The sequence below is a fragment of the Sturnira hondurensis genome, unplaced genomic scaffold, assembly GCF_014824575.4.
Source record: "Sturnira hondurensis isolate 20B ecotype Veracruz unplaced genomic scaffold, ASM1482457v3 Scaffold0000780, whole genome shotgun sequence".
In the NCBI taxonomy this organism is placed as follows: Eukaryota; Metazoa; Chordata; class Mammalia; order Chiroptera; family Phyllostomidae; genus Sturnira; species Sturnira hondurensis.
In genome coordinates this window covers 11,812,083-11,831,009 of record NW_028073411.1, presented here as the reverse complement: position 1 = coordinate 11,831,009, position 18,927 = coordinate 11,812,083, and the positions used below count along the sequence as shown (strand labels likewise).

Here is an 18,927-nt window from a genome sequence, read left to right as displayed (position 1 = left end):
TGGGTTCTTTAAGAAGAACCGCTTGGGTCTCCAGCGGTTTCCTATAGTGCCTCAATTCCTGCTGGGTTTTGCAGCCAGAAGTTGTGAGGACTGACCAGCATCTTCCTGGCACTGGGACCCTGGGCTGGGGGGCTTGGTGTGGGGCTAGGAGTCCTTGCTCCCAGGGTATCTCTTCTGAATTTTTATCCACCGCACCTGGGTATGGGACCAGCCCATTCTGCATCTTTTCCCCTCATTTCATCTGTCATTCTGGATGGATGTGGTTCATTTAATTCCATAGTTATCGGGCTTCCATTCAACTTGATTTTTGATGATTCTGAGTCATGGTGGTTCTGTTTGTAGTTTTGATGTAGTTGCGCAAAGAGGCCAGCTATGTCTGCCTACACTGCCATCTTGACCGGAATTCCTGTAAAGCATCATTTAAAGTAACTTGAGTACAGAATTGTAAAAAACTGCCTCTCTACTCAGTGAAATTAAGATCTGTGTGAAGTGACACTAAAATATGAACCCATGAGTAGTTTAAATATGGCACAATTTACTTAAATGTTCCAAATGACACAGATCACAAGAGAGCACATCACAGATCACATCTGTTGGTTAATTCTGGTAGAGGAGAAAGTATCTGGGCAACAGACATCCAATTGTATAAAGACATAAGATGTGAAGAAATACCTACTTGTGTTAGTCACTTATTGCTAGGATACTGCTGTGGCCAATCACCAGATTACAAGAATCACAAACCATGCTAACATTTATTTGAGTAAAACAAGACCACCATCAATGGGGGAAGGAAGAATTCCCTGGCCACAATACTCAGGGAAGGCGGAAAGAAGTAGCTTAATGTTCCAGCCAGTTAGATTCCTAATGGCAGATTCTTGGAAGTGAAAAAAGGGGCAGGTTGAAGGACCAAGACTTTTCTCTGGCATTATTGAAATACAGTTTTGGGGGGGGAATAATATTCTCATAGCTGAGTGAATTTTCAAGCCTGGAAAAGACTGCAGTAGACCTATTGAATGGTCTGATTTTGGCTGTAGGAAAAGAAACATGTTAGAATTATTGGTGCACAAAAATTAGCTAAGGGTTCCTGATGGTGAATTACATGGGCCATCTCTACTTTTTGTCACTGAGAATTATAGAACCTCCATGGCTAGTTATAATTTTTTAAAGAAATACAATAATACAATGATTTTTTTATGCCTTTAGATCATGTACTTAAGGGCTCAAGAACATCTTTTGAGCAGGGATTCTAGATTCCAGGCCTGTATGAAAATTTAAAGCTATAGATGTGTTTTCATATACTCTGAATTTTCACATGATTTTGGAATTTACTAGACTTGGAGGTCCCAAATCCTTGGTTTAAAGAAAAACTTAGGTCCATATAGATATTTGTTAGTTTTAACCTACTGTTATCCACAGTTTTACTATCTTACTCTTTTATAAAGTTTATTGTGTGTGTGTGTGTGTTGGCTGTTGTCTTTTTTTACATTTTTATCTGTTTTTTATATTTTTAAAATTTTTTAATTGCAGTTGACATACATTGTTATATTAGTTTCAGGTGCACACTCCAGTGATTAGACATCTATAACTTACTAAGTGACCAACCTGCTAAATCTTGCACTCATTTGACACAATACAGAGTTATTAGATTATTGACTCTATTCCCTACGCTGTACTTTACATCCCCATGACTGCTCTATAACAACCGATCGGAACTTCTTAAGCCCTTTACTTTTTTGACCCATCCCCCTAACCCTCCTCCCATCTGGCAACCATCAAAATGTTCTCTGTATCATGAGTCTGTTTTTGCCTTCTTACTCATTTTGTTTAGATTCAATTGTTGACAGATACGTAGTTCTTGTCATTTTGTTGTTCATACATTTGATCTTCTCTCAACCTTCTCCCCCTCCCCCTCATATGCCTATTAGTGTCAAATGTTCCTGTGTATTGTCATCCCTTGCCAGGACTCCTTCAGATGTGTATGTGAACTACTTGTCTGCATCTGGGGCTCTTTCCAGTTTTCCTCCCTTAGCACAGCTCGAGTAATCTCTCTGACTCATCTGATTGTGCCATTCTGCGCTCCCCTGCTTAAAATCCTTCAGTGGTTTATTTATTGCTAGAGTAATGGCAAAAATGCTTTTGGCTCTCCAGGCTCCTCATCTTTCTACTTTTCTTCTCCCGCTATTGCTTCTTGTTCCTTTCTGATTCCATAATCTGGCCTCTCTCGCACCTGCCTCGGGACTGTAATGTGTGGTGTTCCCTTGCCCTGAAGACTCTTGACCACTCTCTTTGCATCTAAATCCCCTACTTACCTCACCTTAAATATCAGTAGCTCACAGGAAACTTTCAGGACGCACCTCATGAGTTCAAATCAGGGTATAGCCTCCCTAGCCCTGTCCTCTTCCATTGCACTTGTCACTGTTGCAATAGTATGTTTTTACAATTCTAAAAATACATACTTATTTTAGTAACATCATGTTCTTCCAGTAATCTGTACGATTGTCTTTACTCATCTTTGTATTCTCAGTAATCATGGATTGATAATTGCCTAATATGTGATACATTGACCTGAAGTAGGTGGGGCAAAGCTTCACTGAGGTTTGAACTAAATCTGAAAGGTAATGTGCAGTTTAGATAGATAAAAACTGTTAAAATTGAGTTCCATGCAGGAATTGAAATACAATTTTAAAAAGGAGTTAGAATAGGTTTCTGTACAGACATACACATTTTTTACATGGGCCTTTTGTTCATCTGGAGGGATAGTGGAGTGTAAGTCTAGGAAGATGTGTTGGCAGAAATGTAGTGAAACCGAATACTTGCCATCTTTGTGGTTATTGTTACTGTTGTTATTGTCGTCGTCATCTTTGTGGTTTTTAAGGCAGTTGTTAGTTTGTTTTCTCAAACCGAAAACAAAATGTGTGTGTGTGTGTGTGTGTGTGTGTGTGTGTGTGTGTATTAGCATGGCAAATCATAGGAGGGTTTTTTTGGTACAATTACACTTAATTGTAGCCATTGCCAAAGACCAGTTTTCCCAAACCATGTTCTTTCAAGCATTTTTGTCATTGCTGTAATTCATCATTTTTCGTGGTTTGGAAAACCCTGGTGTAGAAGCCTCCAGTTGGTGTTGCAACCTTGTAATTAAGGCAGGGACTTAAGCCCTTGGGTACTGAGCCACGCAGGTATGATTCCTTTGCAGTAAATGAGGTTCACCCTATGTGACTATTGCTAGCTGGATCTAATAAGTTCTAGAGAACTATAGGTGGTTTATTTTTAGTAAGAGTATTGCAATATTCAGTGGCTTTCCTTAGCAAGCTCATAGCTTACCTGTCATGTTGCTTAATTAACTTTTATGATATAAACAGTTCCTAATAGTCACAAAAATAATTAAGCAATATTAAAAATACTGAACTTAAGGTATTGTTTAAAAATTAATATGAAAATAATTGTATCAAAAAGTCATAAAACTTAAGCAGCATTAAAATATTGAATTTAAAATACTATTTTAGTAAATTAGCCTTATGTCCTTTCTATTATTACAAAGCAATTATAGCTTTCAAATGCTCAGCTTTGTATCAGAATTAAAGCCTTCACTTAAAATTAGTCTTCATTTTTTTTTATTTTTTCAAGCATATTTATATTGTCTCTAGCAATTAAAAAGTTTTTTAAATGTGTTTCTTAATCCTACATAATTGGAAGTTTCTATTTGTGTAGGTTGGTTTGATGTCTTGTTTATGCAATCAAACAATACAATTGTATTAAAATGAAGTGCTTTGTGTCACATCAGACCTTTGTGGCAGTAAAAGCTGTTTCGGCAACAAGCAGTGTTTTTTGAAATCTGTGTAAAACATGACCCCACACTTCCCATTGTTCGATGGAACAGATGTGCATGGCCTGCTCGGTGGCTTCGTTTTCGGGCTAGATTACAGTGCTCCATGTTTGCGCAGAATCCTGTCAAGGAAAGGGGTATTTTTAGGTATTTATAGTTATCAACTGCTGGGAATAATCACATAACACTAAACTTGGAATGTAAAGTTTGTTGCCTTTTTATAATAAAGTCTGCTCTGCCTGCTAGATGCAGGATTGTTTAAAGATTGACAATTGGTTGTTATAAGAAGAGGGGAAGATACCTATTTCCCGATGATACAGGAATTTAAGCAAGAGCTTGGATTTTTTGTACAAGTCTAAATAGTCACTAGACTGAAAAAATTGTATATCCAGGTTGAGACTTGATTTACAAGTTCTCACCCACCGTGAAGGAACCTGCTCCTGCCATCCTCCCTGAGGTAGTTTTCTTAGTATCAATTGGAAGTGGTCGAGTTGACTGTGGATATCTCCCTCTGCTCGAGGGAGTTCCTGGGCCTTTCCCAGTGTGCTGTAGCCCACAAGTATGCTCTAGACCTTCTTGCCTTGAAGACACAGGAAGCTTCAGGTCCTGATATGCTCAGTGATGAATCCTTCCCAATTGTTTGAGGATGGGACTGACCTGAGTTTGAATTTACTCAGCCAATTACTTGCTTATGTGACTTACTTTGAGCAAATAATTAACCACTTGATACCTCAGTGCTATATATAAAGTAGCAAATTAATTTATTGAGTATATGTTTTTGTGTGTATATGTTTTTGTGGCTATTGTGTTCTATAAATAGTACAATGATTCTAGTCTTATTTGATAGATTTTTTTTCATTTAAAAAACTTGTATTTTCTAAGCAGTAATGAAATTTGGGGTATAATCACTTTCCTTGACAATATTGCCTTATTTTTCTTGGATATTACAGGCTATGCATTCCTTCTCTTTCAAGAAGAAAGCTCAGTTCAGGCACTAATTGATGCTTGTATCGAAGAAGATGGAAAACTCTATCTGTGTGTTTCCAGCCCTACCATCAAAGACAAACCAGTAAGTAAACCCTACATGAACTGGAAGCTACAAACGCAAGTTTTCCAAAAAGTGTTTTAAAGTAGACGTTAGTGGAAACAATTTAACCACGATGTTAAGAGGTCAGTTTTTTAAAATTTGGATAATTTATCATGCCTATAGTTTATAATAATAATAATAATAATAATTTGTTTCCAAACCCAAGTATCCAAAATTTTAAACAATGAAAAAAACCACTGTTAACTGGCACAAAACAGCATAAACTGTAAAGGGAATAAGACCCAATAAAGCAATATCCTTTTCTTCATAGGTTCAGATCCGTCCTTGGAATTTAAGTGATAGTGATTTTGTGATGGATGGATCTCAGCCTCTGGATCCCCGAAAAACAATTTTTGTTGGAGGTGTTCCCAGGCCACTAAGGGCTGGTGAGTAGAATGCTGACACTATGTGTGTGTGTTTTAAAAATCATTTAAATACGAATTAATCATTTCAGTAAACATTTGGTAGCTATTACAGCCATGGCACTATTGGATGGGTGAGGGGCAGATTCTTTATGTCCAGTAGTTGCTAGAGACAGATTCTGAGAACTGTTCTGAAACCATCAACTAACTGGAGAATTGGACCTCATCTACTGATAATTAATAGCTAACGCCAAGTAGACTCTATAAGAAAAATCCACTCAAATACTTCTGACTTCTTAAGTATTACTTGCTAAGATATGAGAATTTGGGGTCTCTTTATTTTATGTGGGTTGATTCTGATATCTGAGGAAGAAATTTTGGATTTCAAAAATAGCACTTTAGACAAGTAAATAATAAACTTATGTTGTCAGGAACCAGAGACTTACTGGAAGATGTTATAGAGGAACATAATTATAGATGTAAGTGGCCACTGTGCAGGCAAGTTTTTGGATACCATGTGTCCTATGAAGTGTATCAGTGGCCCTTTCATTACTGAGAACATTCTCTTCTAGTATAGGAGGTGTAGGTTAAAGAACTACTCAATGTAGAAATACTAATAGAACATAACTGCTACAAAGAAAGGCTATAGAGAATAAAAGAGCATATGGCCAGGGAAGGTGATATAATCTGTTATTTAAATATACTTGTATTTAAGCTGACATATAAAGATGGAACAGAAGGAGTAGGGGGTGGTAGTGGAGGGTTATGAGGAGTTTTCAGATAAAGAGAACCACATATTCAAAGGCCTTCAGTGGAGAGAAGCAGAATACATTAGAGGGACTGAAAGAAACCCAGAGTGCCTGACAGGGGTTAGAAGGAGGAGAGAGACACAAGAAGACATTGAAAACATCAACAGGAAATCTGGACATACAGGTCTAATATACTAATTTAGTCTTTATCCTCAGAGCAAGGGGAGACCAATGAAGAGTTTTTAATAGAAGAAGATATCACATTTTCATTTTTGAAAGATCTCTTTAGCTAGTGACTCATGGAGGATTGAGAGTAGATACTGGTAGACCAATTTAGTTACCTGTTATTGCAGTTCAGGATACAGATAATGGCGGCTTGGATGAGTGGTAGTAGTGGAGAAAGAGCTAAGTGAACAGCTGTCATTAGGCAGATGCAAAGACAGAATCCCAGCTTTCAGTGTTAAGCCACTAGGTAGTTAGTGGTATGTACCTTTTACTAAGTTAGGAAATACTGGAGAAGGAGCATGTTGTTGGGAGGGTTTGGGTATTGGTTTTGGAAGCTCTGACACCTTTCAGAGCTCCCAAGTATAAATTTCAGCTAAGCCATTGGTATCTAACACCAACGGCTTGGTATCCCTGACTTGGTACTACCAAAGTCAGGTGTCCCTGACTTTCAAAAGTTTGATTTACTTTACACTACTTCACTTTTATAAAACACATATAATAGCACCCATTTGGACTAACCAAGAGAAATAGAGGAATTTTGCTTTTAAATGTTCCTAATTTTTACAAAAGGTTTTGTAGGGAACCCTCTACTTTCAGATAGTGAAGGAAACCTGCATATTTTTTAAGATTATCACGTGCTGCTCTTTGGCAAATACACCAAGGGTGGGGTACAGGGGGTAGATCACCAGCAAAGAGATAAGGCTACTGCCATGATCCAGATGAAAGCTGGAACAGGATGTTAGTGATGAAGGTGAAGTGATTGGATTCCAGGTATGTCTTGAAAGTCAGTCAGGTTCACAGGATTACACATGCAAGTATGGAAGGAGATAAAACCAAGGGTCCTGACTTGGCAACTTCATGTTTTCCATTGCTTACTAACTGAATAAGCAAAAAAATCACTGGGGCAGTTTGGTGGGATGGTGGAAGATCAGGAGTGCCATTTTGAATGCACTGAGTGCTGCAGTATCTGTGAAATAGCAATATGAGTTGTCCAGTGGATAGGTGCATAGATGAGGGTGGAGTCCGGGGAAGAGGCCCAGACTGGAGGAGTGTAGGAGCTGAGAATAGGTAGGTGGTGATTAAAGCCATGACACAGGATCGAGTCACCAAAGCCAGGGTATGGAGAGAAATCCAAGGACTGAAACCTGGGGTATTCTGACATTGAAAAGTCAAGGAGTTGAGGAAGAACTAAGAAGAACAGCAGGAATTATAATGAGGCAGGAGGAGAATTAGCAGAGTAATGTATCCTGGGAGCTATCTATGGAGAAAATATTTCAAGGGGAAAGAAGAAAAGAACTCTGTTCAATGCTGCTTTGGGTAAATTGACCATTGAACTTGATAGGAAAGTGATCTTGACATGAGCAATTAAAGTGGAGTTATGGGGTGAAAACCTGATTATGAAGGGTTGAACAAAGAATGGGAAGAGAGGGATTAAGGAGTATAAAAATTTTTTAGCAATCAGGGGAACGTGAAGAGAATTACTGTAACAGCAATTAGAGAAATGAAGCAGTCACCGAGAGGAAGAAGCAGTTAAAGGTGGGACGAATTACATATATTGGGAGGGAGCCAGTGTGGAGAGAAAAACTGAAGATACAGGAAGTGGAGAGGAGAATTGCCAAAGTATGGGTTGGCCAAAAAGTTCATCTCTTTTTTTCCCCGGAAGATGGCTCTAGTGGCACTTAGTTGTCTTTAACTTCATTTGAAACAGCTTTGTTAGATAGTATTGTGACAGCTGTCCTATCAGCGTGCATTTTTTTAAAAACTTGTCAAAATTGGTGAATTTTTGCATAGCCATTTTAATATTGAAGGTAGAAGAAAATACATAACATTTTTGGCACAGTATGCTTTCGTATTTCAAGAAAGGTAAAAACAACTGAAATACAAAAAAAAGATTTGTGCAGTGTATGGAGAAGGTGCTGTGATGACTCAAACACGTCAAAAATGGTTTACGAAGCTTCATGCTGGAAATTTCTCTCTGGACAATGCTCCACGGCGGGTAGAGTTGATAGCGATCAAATCAAAACATTAATTGAGAACAATCAGTGTAATACCAGGGGGGAGATAACCAACATACTCAGAATATCAAAATGAATAAAGTTACTGGTAAAAATGAAAAATGTATCTTTTATATTACAGAAAAAACTAGATGGACTTTTTGGCCAACCAAATAGTTCTTCTGTAATGAGAACAATCGATATCTAGTGTACAAGTGATAAGAGAGGATTTAGAAAAGAATGTGAAACTGGATATCAAATGACTTTGACTTTTTTATTATTATTTTTAAATATTTTATTTATTTATTTATATTTAGAGGGGAAGGAGAGAGGGAGAGAAACGTCAATGTATGGTTGCCTTTCGTGCGTCCCCTGCTGGGAGTTGGCCTGCAGGGGACCAGCTTGCAACCCAGGCATGTGCCCTGACTGGGAATCGAACTGCGATCCTGTGGTTCGCAGGCCCGGGCTCAGTCCACTGTGCTACACCAGCCAGGGCTTGACTTTGACTTTTTTAAAAAGCACTTACAAGTTGTTGATTTACTGTGTTCTCTCACATTTGATCGAACTTCTTTTTCTTTTGAAGTGGAGCTTGCTATGATCATGGACCGGCTGTATGGTGGAGTTTGTTACGCAGGAATTGACACAGACCCTGAGCTGAAATACCCAAAAGGTGCTGGTCGAGTGGCTTTCTCCAATCAGCAGAGCTATATCGCAGCCATCAGTGCTCGGTTTGTTCAGCTTCAGCACGGTGATATCGACAAACGCGTAAGTTGCACACTAGAAAGTCATTTTTGTCCTATAATAAGGTGCTAATAATGATGAGGGAAATACTGAGTTAATGTAATTCAAACACTGAATATTCTTATACCCCTTTAACTCTGAAAGATATATACCGTATCAAAATACCTCTGAAATGTAAAAATTTTCAATGTGCTTTAAGCTTCAGGTATAATATAAAATATATAAATGGCATTTTAAGGCATGTCAAAAATTTGTATTAGCCAATAAGGTCTGAATATCCTTCTAACTTTGGGCGCAGAGCTTGTTTTAAAGCCTGTGTTGTGGAGCTGGACTACCTGGGGTCCCATTTCCACCGTTAGCTCTGTAATCCTGGGCAAAGCGACCTCTTTGTGCCTCGCTCCCCTCACTGCAAAATGGAAACCAGTAACGCTGTCTCCCTCACAGTTATTTTGAGGGTTAAATAAATGAATTCACATATGTAGCAGCACTGAGAACAGAGCTTGTTACTAAGTGCTATTTAAGTGTTACTTATCTTTAATTTGTTATAAGATCTAGAATAAAAATATATTGTGTACATTTCCCTAAAGACAAATAATATGCAAATAAACTAAATATGTAAAATAATTGTCCCAAACGAAGAATGTTTACATTTATAGTACACATGAGATATACTGTTAGGTAAATTAGCTCTCATATACTCAGATTAGTAGCTATCACTGGAGTGGGTTCTTATTTTCCCAGTGTAACAGGGTCTTGAAGGTTCTTCTTGGAGACTGTACAATAAATGACTATTTGGGGAGGGGGGCTGATAAACCAATGCTAATTGACTAGACCATGAACTCTTAAAAGTGCCGTCAATTTAATTACCAAACCATACTGTTTGGAAAAGAAGTACAGCACATGTTCAGTTTGTACATGCAAAGTGCTTTTTTTGTTTAGCATTGTTTTGTGGCATCGTTACTTAAAATATTGTGGTAAAAGTAAGAGAAGGGGTTCTACTTTTATTCTGACATGCATACGAAATTTTTTGAACCAGTTTGTACCTTAGAGTTTCTCTAATTCAGTGGTTTTCAACCTCAGCTTCACACTAAAGTCACCAGAAGCTTTAGAAAAGCCTTGATGTCTGACTCCTACCCAGAGATTCTGCGTGGTCAGTCTGGGATGCAGCCAGGTGTCCCCATCCCCAGGTGCTCCTTCCTAGTGTGCAGCCGCGCTGTAGACTGCTGTGGTAGTCTGACCCTGCTTTTGCAGAGAGGTGATACAGTCACGAGGAAATTATTTGCTTCATATTTTTTGTAGTTGTCTAACATGCAGAAGCAGAGGGAAAAGATTGTTGCATGGTCATACCTCATACCTCTTGTTTCCAAAGAGTGAAGGGCCAGTATTTGGGGGAGAGTGTCAATTCCTAAATAGCAACCCAGATGCAGAACAAGTGAGTTGAGAAACACAAGCCATCTTAAAAAGGCATTGAAATCCCTAAGAGAAGTTTTTTTTTTTTTAGATACGTGATACTACTAAAGTATTATGGAAAGTAAGAATAGGTCAAAAATTGATGAAGCTGTTTCGCGTACAAAAGTTAATTGTTAAAAGATCATTATTAACCAGAAATAGATATTGAAATCATCTATTTTAAATCTAATTTTTCATCTTTGAAGGCTGTGATTTTGAGTTAAGTAGATTAGCTTCATAAAATAATATCTACTTAACTCAAAATCACAGCCTTCAAAGATGAAAAATTAGATTTAAAATGGATGATTTCAATATCTATTTCTGGTTAATAATGATCTTTATTTGTAAAGAGCAAATGTATTTGTAAAATTGTATTCAATAGTTTGACATTAATTCTTGATACTTGCTCTTAGCATTTTATGAGGTGTCATGGAAATAAAGTAAACAGCACTGAAATTATCTTCAGTTTGCTTAAAATCCATGGCAAGAAATGCCCGTGAGAAAGAAATCTGGAAAGCGTGTATAAATGGGCCACTCTTATTCAAATACTTGGCAAGTTTCTACCTTGTGCTGGGTACTCTGCCAGGTACCAGGTACTGAGTACTGAGCAAATGGACACGTTCCCTGTGCTCACGGAATTTATCATGTGACGACGTGAAATCCAGTAGTTCCTATGCGACTTTCATATATTTTTTAGTCATAGTGAAGTTCCTCCTTCATTATAGTTATGATTAAAATACTGAATCAAAAATAATAGCCTAGCAACCAAGATAGAATCCATAAGGAAGAAGATGAAAGATAAAGATGGAACATAAAAAATTTAGAATTTGTGTCAAAGATAATTTTAAAAAGGCCAAATGGAAGAAAAGGTTAAAAATCCTTAACTGGCAAAGAGAACTTAAAAATTTTGTTTTAACTGAAGCAGGAAAATATGCCTAAGATACAGACAGTTCAGAAAAGCAAAATGTTTAATATATGTAAAATATTTTTATCTTAACTCTAATTGATGAAATACAAATATAAATAATGTAATTCTATTACTCTCAAACTTTCTATGAAAGTTTTTTTACAATTCTTTTTGTGAACTTGTAGTTTATTTCCAGTTGTCATAATTGTAGTTATTACAAATAATGCTGCAGAAAATATTCTTACAGGTTCAATTTCTGCACACATACAGGTATTTCAGTGACTCCATGGTAGACGCGGTTGGGTCACTGTTTACTGCAAGTGAACACTACTTTATCTAAACCCAGGCTCTTAGGACACTCAGTTTCCTCTGCTCTCCTATGGAAAGGGTGAAATTTCAGGCTGCCTGTCACTATTTCGTTAGACAGAGGTAGTAACTTTTCATTTGTAGTTATTCCAAACAAGAAGGCAAGGCTATCTCAGCTAATAGTAGCTAACACTAATGTACAGAGAGTATTTACCACGTGCTGAGCACTGTCTTGCGTGCTTTTATTTGCATAATCGAATCTTCACTCCGTTGTACAGCTTCTTTTATCCTCAGGTTAAGAGATTTAGCACTCAGACCTTTTTGAGTCTGAGGTCTTCTACTAAGTCAGGCCGTCCCAGTGGGACTTGGACTTTCTATCTGCCAAGTTCACAGAAGTCTAGGCACGGCCTCAGTAACGTTACAGGGCTCTGCTTCTGAGGCAGCTATTCACCAGCAAGGCGCGGCTCTCGCCTGCAGCAGAGAAGCACCGCTGTAGCCAGTGGCTGTGTGGGCTGTGCCATCTCACAGGTGGTGTTGGAATGAAGGGAAAAAGATGTGAAAGTCATCTGTCTTCCGTGACCACTTCATACCCTTTTACTTTTTTACTCAGAATCACCTCTGAAAATATTAACACACAGGTGCTTCTAAGATGTTACTTCAAGAAAGGCGAGGGTGGAATGCTTTGCAAATCAATTAGACTTTTATAGATTTTAAAAGTATTTTCTGTCGTTGGAAAATACAGTAAATACCAGTCAGTTTATAGTCTTCTGAAAATTACATTACCGTAAATACAGAAAGATTACCAAACTAAGTGCTCATTCAATCACATGGTCAATTATGAACATGAAACATCATATAAAAAGATGATTAGTTCAAGAACAAAATGAGTGTTTTAAACTTACTGTATGGTAAAGTATTTCCCCAGGAAACTGCCTACTTTCTCAACATTCAAGCTGGTCTTTTTTCTCGACAAGACATTTTAAATTATCACTACAATGATTTCTGAAGCAGACTTCATGAGACTTTTTTCTCTCTTTTTCCAGGTAGAGGTAAAGCCATATGTGCTAGATGACCAGATGTGTGATGAATGCCAGGGCGCACGCTGTGGTGGAAAATTTGCTCCCTTTTTTTGTGCCAATGTCACTTGCCTGCAGTATTACTGTGAGTTTTGTTGGGCAAATATCCACTCTCGTGCAGGACGTGAGTTCCATAAGCCATTGGTAAAGGAAGGTGCTGATCGCCCACGTCAGATCCACTTCCGCTGGAACTAGCGTAGCAAACCTGCCTCCGTTTAACAAGGAAAGAAAGGCTGCATGTGGCTTACCGTGTCGGAAGGTACTGACATGCAGAAGAAATAAGTGCATTCTTCTGCTCTCACCCCAGCTATCAATACATGCATCTTTATCAGCAGCCAAAACACTACAAGCCTCTTGTTTTTCACCAAAACCCTACATCTCAGGCTTACTAATTTTTGTGATATTTTCATGTTAAAATAAAATGTTTTTTTGTATTTTCTCCAAGTTATTTTTATATGTAAAGTTAAAATTAGATATGAGAATGTTTTGCGTAGGGGCAAACAGTCTGCTGCTATATAGTGGGTGAAGCGTGCACTTATTTCTAAACGTGGGTTTTTAACTTCAAGATCTGCCCCAGTAATTTACCAAAGGTAGCAAAATAATAGTGAAGATGGAATATGTCTGCTACAAATGCTTATTTTTATTGTTGCTATTTTCAGTGTATACATAAACTAAAATTAGGGTTGATTTTTTTGCTCTCCATTTTGACTTGCAAGAAATAATACCTCAAGATAATCTGATTTATTAGCTATTTTTAAACATTTTTAATCACAAGCTGTATTAGCTTTGCTGCTATATAGGTGTTATGTGTAAATGCCACCTATTAATACGGGATTGAAAACGTTAGAGACACACTGCATTGCAGATAAAATGCAGGCAGCACAATATGGCCTAAACTGCCATAGTTTTAGAATGTGAAAAAAAATGCATGTTTACTTACCTGTATACACCATATGCATGCACTAGAGTTATTAACTAACAAGAGGTGAGGTATTGCAAATGTTCAAAAAAGCTCTCTTGAATCTAGTTAGCATGAACAAATTATTAAAAATTTGTTTTAAAAAAGCAAACTTGCATGCATTATTGTGACTTCAAGTTTTAAAAAATTGTCCTACATGTGTATAATATGCAAATTAGCTTTAGATTAGAGAGTGCAGCCATTTTTGTGATCTGGTCAGTAGTGGAATTCGATTTTATGCAGACTGGATGTAATATTTGTAATCCCTGTGCAATTTTGTGATGTGCGGTTCTAATTCATGTGCAGTGATATAGTATAGGTAAAAGATTGAGTAAAAGAGAAATACTAGAATTTTAAACCAAGTTGATTTTAGCCCCTTTGATAGTTCATGGTTAAGACATCCTTTATAAACCAAAGATGGCCAGCACACTGCTAACCAGTCACCAAATGTAAGACCCACAAGAAGCCCATATTTAAACAAATGAACTTTTATAAAAGAATGCAAAACTTTAGTAAATCTAAGTAAAGTCAAAATGGAGATGGGGAAATATACAGATGGCTAGTTGCATAAAATTCAATTTTACCTTAAAGACAATGGTGAAATCTGTCTTGAACTTGCTTACATGTTTGACCTATATATATTGGGGTCTTCTGTCTAAACTGGGGTCACTGTTGCATGGAACACTGTTGTTCTTAGTGGTTAAGAATTGCTTTTTAAAAAAATTTTGATGAAGGAATTTTGGTAGTGACTTTGCTTGCAGCTTTTGGGAAAGTAGCATGGAAACATGCGACAGGTGATGAGTTTCTCTCGGTACTGAACACTATTAGAGTATCATTAGGGACGTTTTTTCTCTTTAGAGCATTTTTAATGCAACCAGCCCCTGTATTTTAATGTAAAAGTTACTCTGCAATCTAAGCAAAGCACCAACAATGGTAGATGTTTTTTTTAATGCAGAACTAAGATTCTTGACTCTAAAGAGAGAAAATTGCAAGGGTATTGTCTTAGAGCAACCCCTTGGGACAATCCTTCATGTGAGCAAATTGTCGATCTTAACATTGGTTGTCCGTGGTGTGCTTTTTGTACTGTAAAATATGGGGTTCATGTCTAACTCTGCTGTTTTATTGTGGTTGTGGTTCAAGTTTTTAATGTTTAAAGTTGATGCTGTTTTCAGAAGAGCTTTTTACTAATTTATTTGTCGATGTTCCCTACTTGTTACTTAACCATGATCCTCCAGGTTTTTGGAGTGTTCCTTTCTAACCTTAGCCCTGCCAACCTTGATCCATTTGACATTTGTTATGCACTATTTTTATATCTCTGTGAGAGATTTTTCCAACAGTCAGCTATTTTATGGCACACTTTTTTTGACTGATGACATCTCCTTTGCTATACCTCAATTTTTGGAATTTAGAAAAGAAATCAGTAGTTTTGCAATGTTAATTATTTAGATATTTAATTTCGCAGATTTTTAAACTTTATTTTCATAATTTCTGCTTCGTGTTTAAAATTGAAGAGCCTTTTCATGTATTAAATAATGAACAGTAAAATAAATTATATGATGCAAATAATTGGAGATGTTGAAAATCACATTCCCTTCTTAAACAAAAATAAATATTGGGAATGAAGGGAAATGTAATAGAACACCCTCTTTGCCACGGGTAAAAATGACAGAAATGGATGGTTTGTTTCACCTTCATTTCTGTTACAATTAAAGCTGTTAACCTAATATTTTGACCCTTTCCCACCTTACCCCTACCTTTTTTTTTTTTTTGCCTTTTATGTACTACATTCTTATTTTCTAACTGTTGAACACTGTATTGGAGGGTTTTTTTAATTTACAAATCATATTTATTTTACTATTTTTGTAGAGATTATTAATTTTGATTGTATTTTTGTATTTTCAAAGCTTCTTCAGTTGTGTTCTCTAAATGTTCTTATTGCTGCCCAAAAGTATGACTATGGAGGAAAAAATACTTTAAAAATCCACACTTTTTGTTAAGAAGGAAACATTTAGCATTTATATATTTGTGTATGGAAAACACTTGACATTTTATCCCTGTTGCATCTGGCTGCACAGAGCCTCTCCTCAAAGATGCTACAAAACTTGAATATAACACATTTTGGAAGGCTGACTAACCTCGATTCTGTGTCGTGATGTGCAATACTGTTTCTAATGTTTGTATAAAAAAATAACAGTGTAAACCTTTTTAATGCAAATTTATTTTTTTCATTGCATATTTTGCAGATTTTATCCACAGTGTCATTTTTTACTGTCAGAAAAGATACCCCTTTTGTCATTGCAACTATTTTTTAAATCCAGAAATCTTTGTACTGATGTAAATGATTGTAGTTATTTTGGATAGTGTTTTGCTAACAAAAGGAGAGACTTTTTTCATGCATATTTCTATTTTGTTTTTTTGGGTTTTATTTTATTTTAATAGTAGTAAAATACTTGGAATAATTTTTCATATTCTTGTCATTAATATTATTTTGTATTTTTATGTGGAAATATATAATTTTATGACACTAATTGCTAAAGTTTATTTTATGTTGAATTATTTTTGGAGCTGAAATCTTTGTAATATTAAAGCAACTAGTTTCTAATTCCCAGTTTCTGTATAGAATCGCACAAGTGGTTTATGGAGTGTTTGGATTGTAATTATAAATGGTTCTTTGATATGCAAATTAATATTTTCAGTTGATTTTATTTTATATTCCTAATGGGGTGTTAAAGCTGTTTTTTATTTTTTTCTAAATAAAAAGAGAACCCATGATTTTATGGACACTAGGTAAACGCCTTCAGCTTAAATTTTTTAGTTAAACTATTTTAGTTTATTTTATTGTTATCTTCCAAGTGTCTAAATCTCCAGTCTGTCTGTTGTACTGGTAATTTAACTCTGTAATGGAATAGTTTGCTGCCAACTATTTATATTAAGTAATTTTTAAATATTTGTAATATTGTTGACTGACTAATAAACTATTAAGTTATTGGCATAGTTGTGGAATCTTATTCTTCACTTCAAATCTATCAAAATATCCATCAGTGCAAGAAAATCTTGCAGGAGAGTTTAGCGACATGAATATGCTGTGAAGCCCAGGCTGACTCTACATCTAGAGCAAGTGCAGGGAGAGAACTGTGGAGATGATCTAATCCAGCAGTTCTGCCCGAAAGACCCTTTGCATCGGCCCTCCCACGCTCACCCCCCACCCCCGCCCCTGCCACCACACGTACATGGAAACTTCGCTGTTGCAGGCATTACAGACGGTCAGTGTGACCATATCCAAAGTGATGCCGCACTAAAAAAGCTGAAAAGCTGTGGACCATTTTACTAAAGGCACAGTTTCCACGGTGCTTCCTCAGAGACCCTCCAGTTGGAAGTCACTCGTCGGTAGTTTTTCAGTGCACTTTCTGCGCAGCCTCCGAGTTCTTCGGTGACCACGTTGGAGAGAGAGAGGAGGTACAGCGAGAGTAACCGGGACCCAGGTGTCTTGTGCTCATTGTAACTGGGACAGCTCTAGTTTTAACTTCAGCAGAGTTGGAGTTCTACTTAAAAGTGGAGTGCAAGCCCGGGGCAGAGCAAGGAAAGGAGTCTATTGCTTCTTTAGAAAATGTTGGAGGAGCAAGTGATCATAACCAACTTTCCATTTTACCTGTGAGGACATAGATATCCCAGGGAAGGTAAAATGGTATCTCCTCGTGTTCTGCAGCACATCACCGGAACTCCGTACAGGGTCTAACTCAATAGCTGCTGTTCTTCTATTTGGAATCTTTCTTTTTGCCAAACAACCCCCTTCCCTAACAAAACCAAGAGCTTCCTCCCTCTGCATTCTGGCTTATTTTTATGACTTGGCAGGAACCGCACATTGTCTTGACTCTTACCTCTGCTGCTGGCATAAAGATCATTCATCTTCCTGAACTCTGCCATGCCTTTGCTGTGTAAGAGAAGAGTAAACTTTGAATACTGACCAAGTGTAGGATAATAACCATATGGGATCCAGGGTTGCCTGGCCATTGCATACTCTGGGAGGCGAAAAAATCAGACTAATTCAAACTCAACGTAATACACTACAAAAGGTAAAATATGCCATAACAACTGTGTCAGGTGTAATCGGAAGGACTTTCTACCGAAAGGAGTTAATTTCTTTGACATGATTTTACTTAAGAATTCACATAGGAGTTAGCATTTGACTTGAATTTTGGCATGAGGAAAGAACTAAAGAACTCAAAGTTTTACCATTCAAATTGTTTCTGAGAGAATTACTTAAAGATCTATTCCACCAAAAGAAAGATAAAGTGTCCAGGAAACAGGAAGACATGACATTGTGATTTATAATAAATATGTATTTAGTCTTTGTCCTCATTTTTGACACAGAGCTCCTATAACCCTGGGAATTTCCTATGTGATTGGAGCAGTAAAGGTATCTTGATATTTATAACAAACCCCTTTCTACTATACTTGAGTTTACATTAATGAGGGAACTTTTGGGAAGCACCTAAGGATAGCAGCTCATTGCCAAGGAGACCAGTCTTAGGTGATTAGAGGGTTGGAACTTTCAGTACCCCTAACTCACACCCCTGCACCTTGTTCCCACTGACCTCCAGGGAGGGGAAGGAGCTGGAAGTTGAATCTATCTCCAGTGGCCAATGGTTTCATCATGTCTATGCAGGGAAATCTTAGTAAAAGCCCACAGGGCAGAGTTCAAAGAGCTTCCAGGTTGAACATACGGGTACATGACAGGAGAGGGCATGGGAGCTCTGTGCCCTTTCCCCGCTGCCTTGACCTGTGCATTTCTTTCATCTGGCTGTTCCTGAATTATGTTCCTTTATGATTAACCAGTGATCTTGTAAATGAAATGTGTCTCTGAGTTCTGTAAGCCACTATAGCAAATTAGTCAAACCCAAGCTGGGGGTCGTTGGAACCTCTGATCTATATATAGCCTGTTGGTCAGAAGCACCTGGACTTGTAATTGGCATCTGAAAGTGGAAAAACAGTCTTGTAGGACTGAGCCCTACTCCTGTGGGGTCTGATACTGTCTGCTGGTAGATAATGTCAGAAGTAAGTTGAGTTGCAGGATACCTACCTGGGGTTGGAGCAGGGTGGTGGTGTGTTGGGAAAAAAATGCATAGTGTGATTGGCATTACAATTGTAACGTGGTACGAGCGCTTTGATAAGTGTATTCAGAAACCCATTAAGAATTGGTAAACTAGAGAAATTCCTTGCACAGGACATCCCCAAAGACCAAATCCTATG

The 18,927-nt window shown here is 37.4% G+C and overlaps 1 protein-coding gene across 7 annotated transcripts in view; it reads left to right on the top strand.

Annotated features, from left to right (window-relative positions):
* The window catches only part of CPEB2 (cytoplasmic polyadenylation element binding protein 2), a 64,781-nt gene extending 48,110 nt beyond the window's left edge, over positions 1-16,671 (top strand). For all 7 annotated transcript variants that reach the window (XM_037045701.1, XM_037045683.1, XM_037045669.1 and 4 more), the window contains 4 exons: positions 4,774-4,892; positions 5,182-5,296; positions 8,824-9,005; positions 12,687-16,671. In XM_037045701.1, coding sequence (XP_036901596.1) covers positions 4,774-4,892; positions 5,182-5,296; positions 8,824-9,005; positions 12,687-12,914 — 644 coding nt within the window. In that variant the 3' untranslated portion in view covers positions 12,915-16,671. The remainder of the gene's footprint in view (positions 1-4,773; positions 4,893-5,181; positions 5,297-8,823; positions 9,006-12,686) is intronic.
* The last annotated feature ends 2,256 nt before the right edge of the window (positions 16,672-18,927 follow it).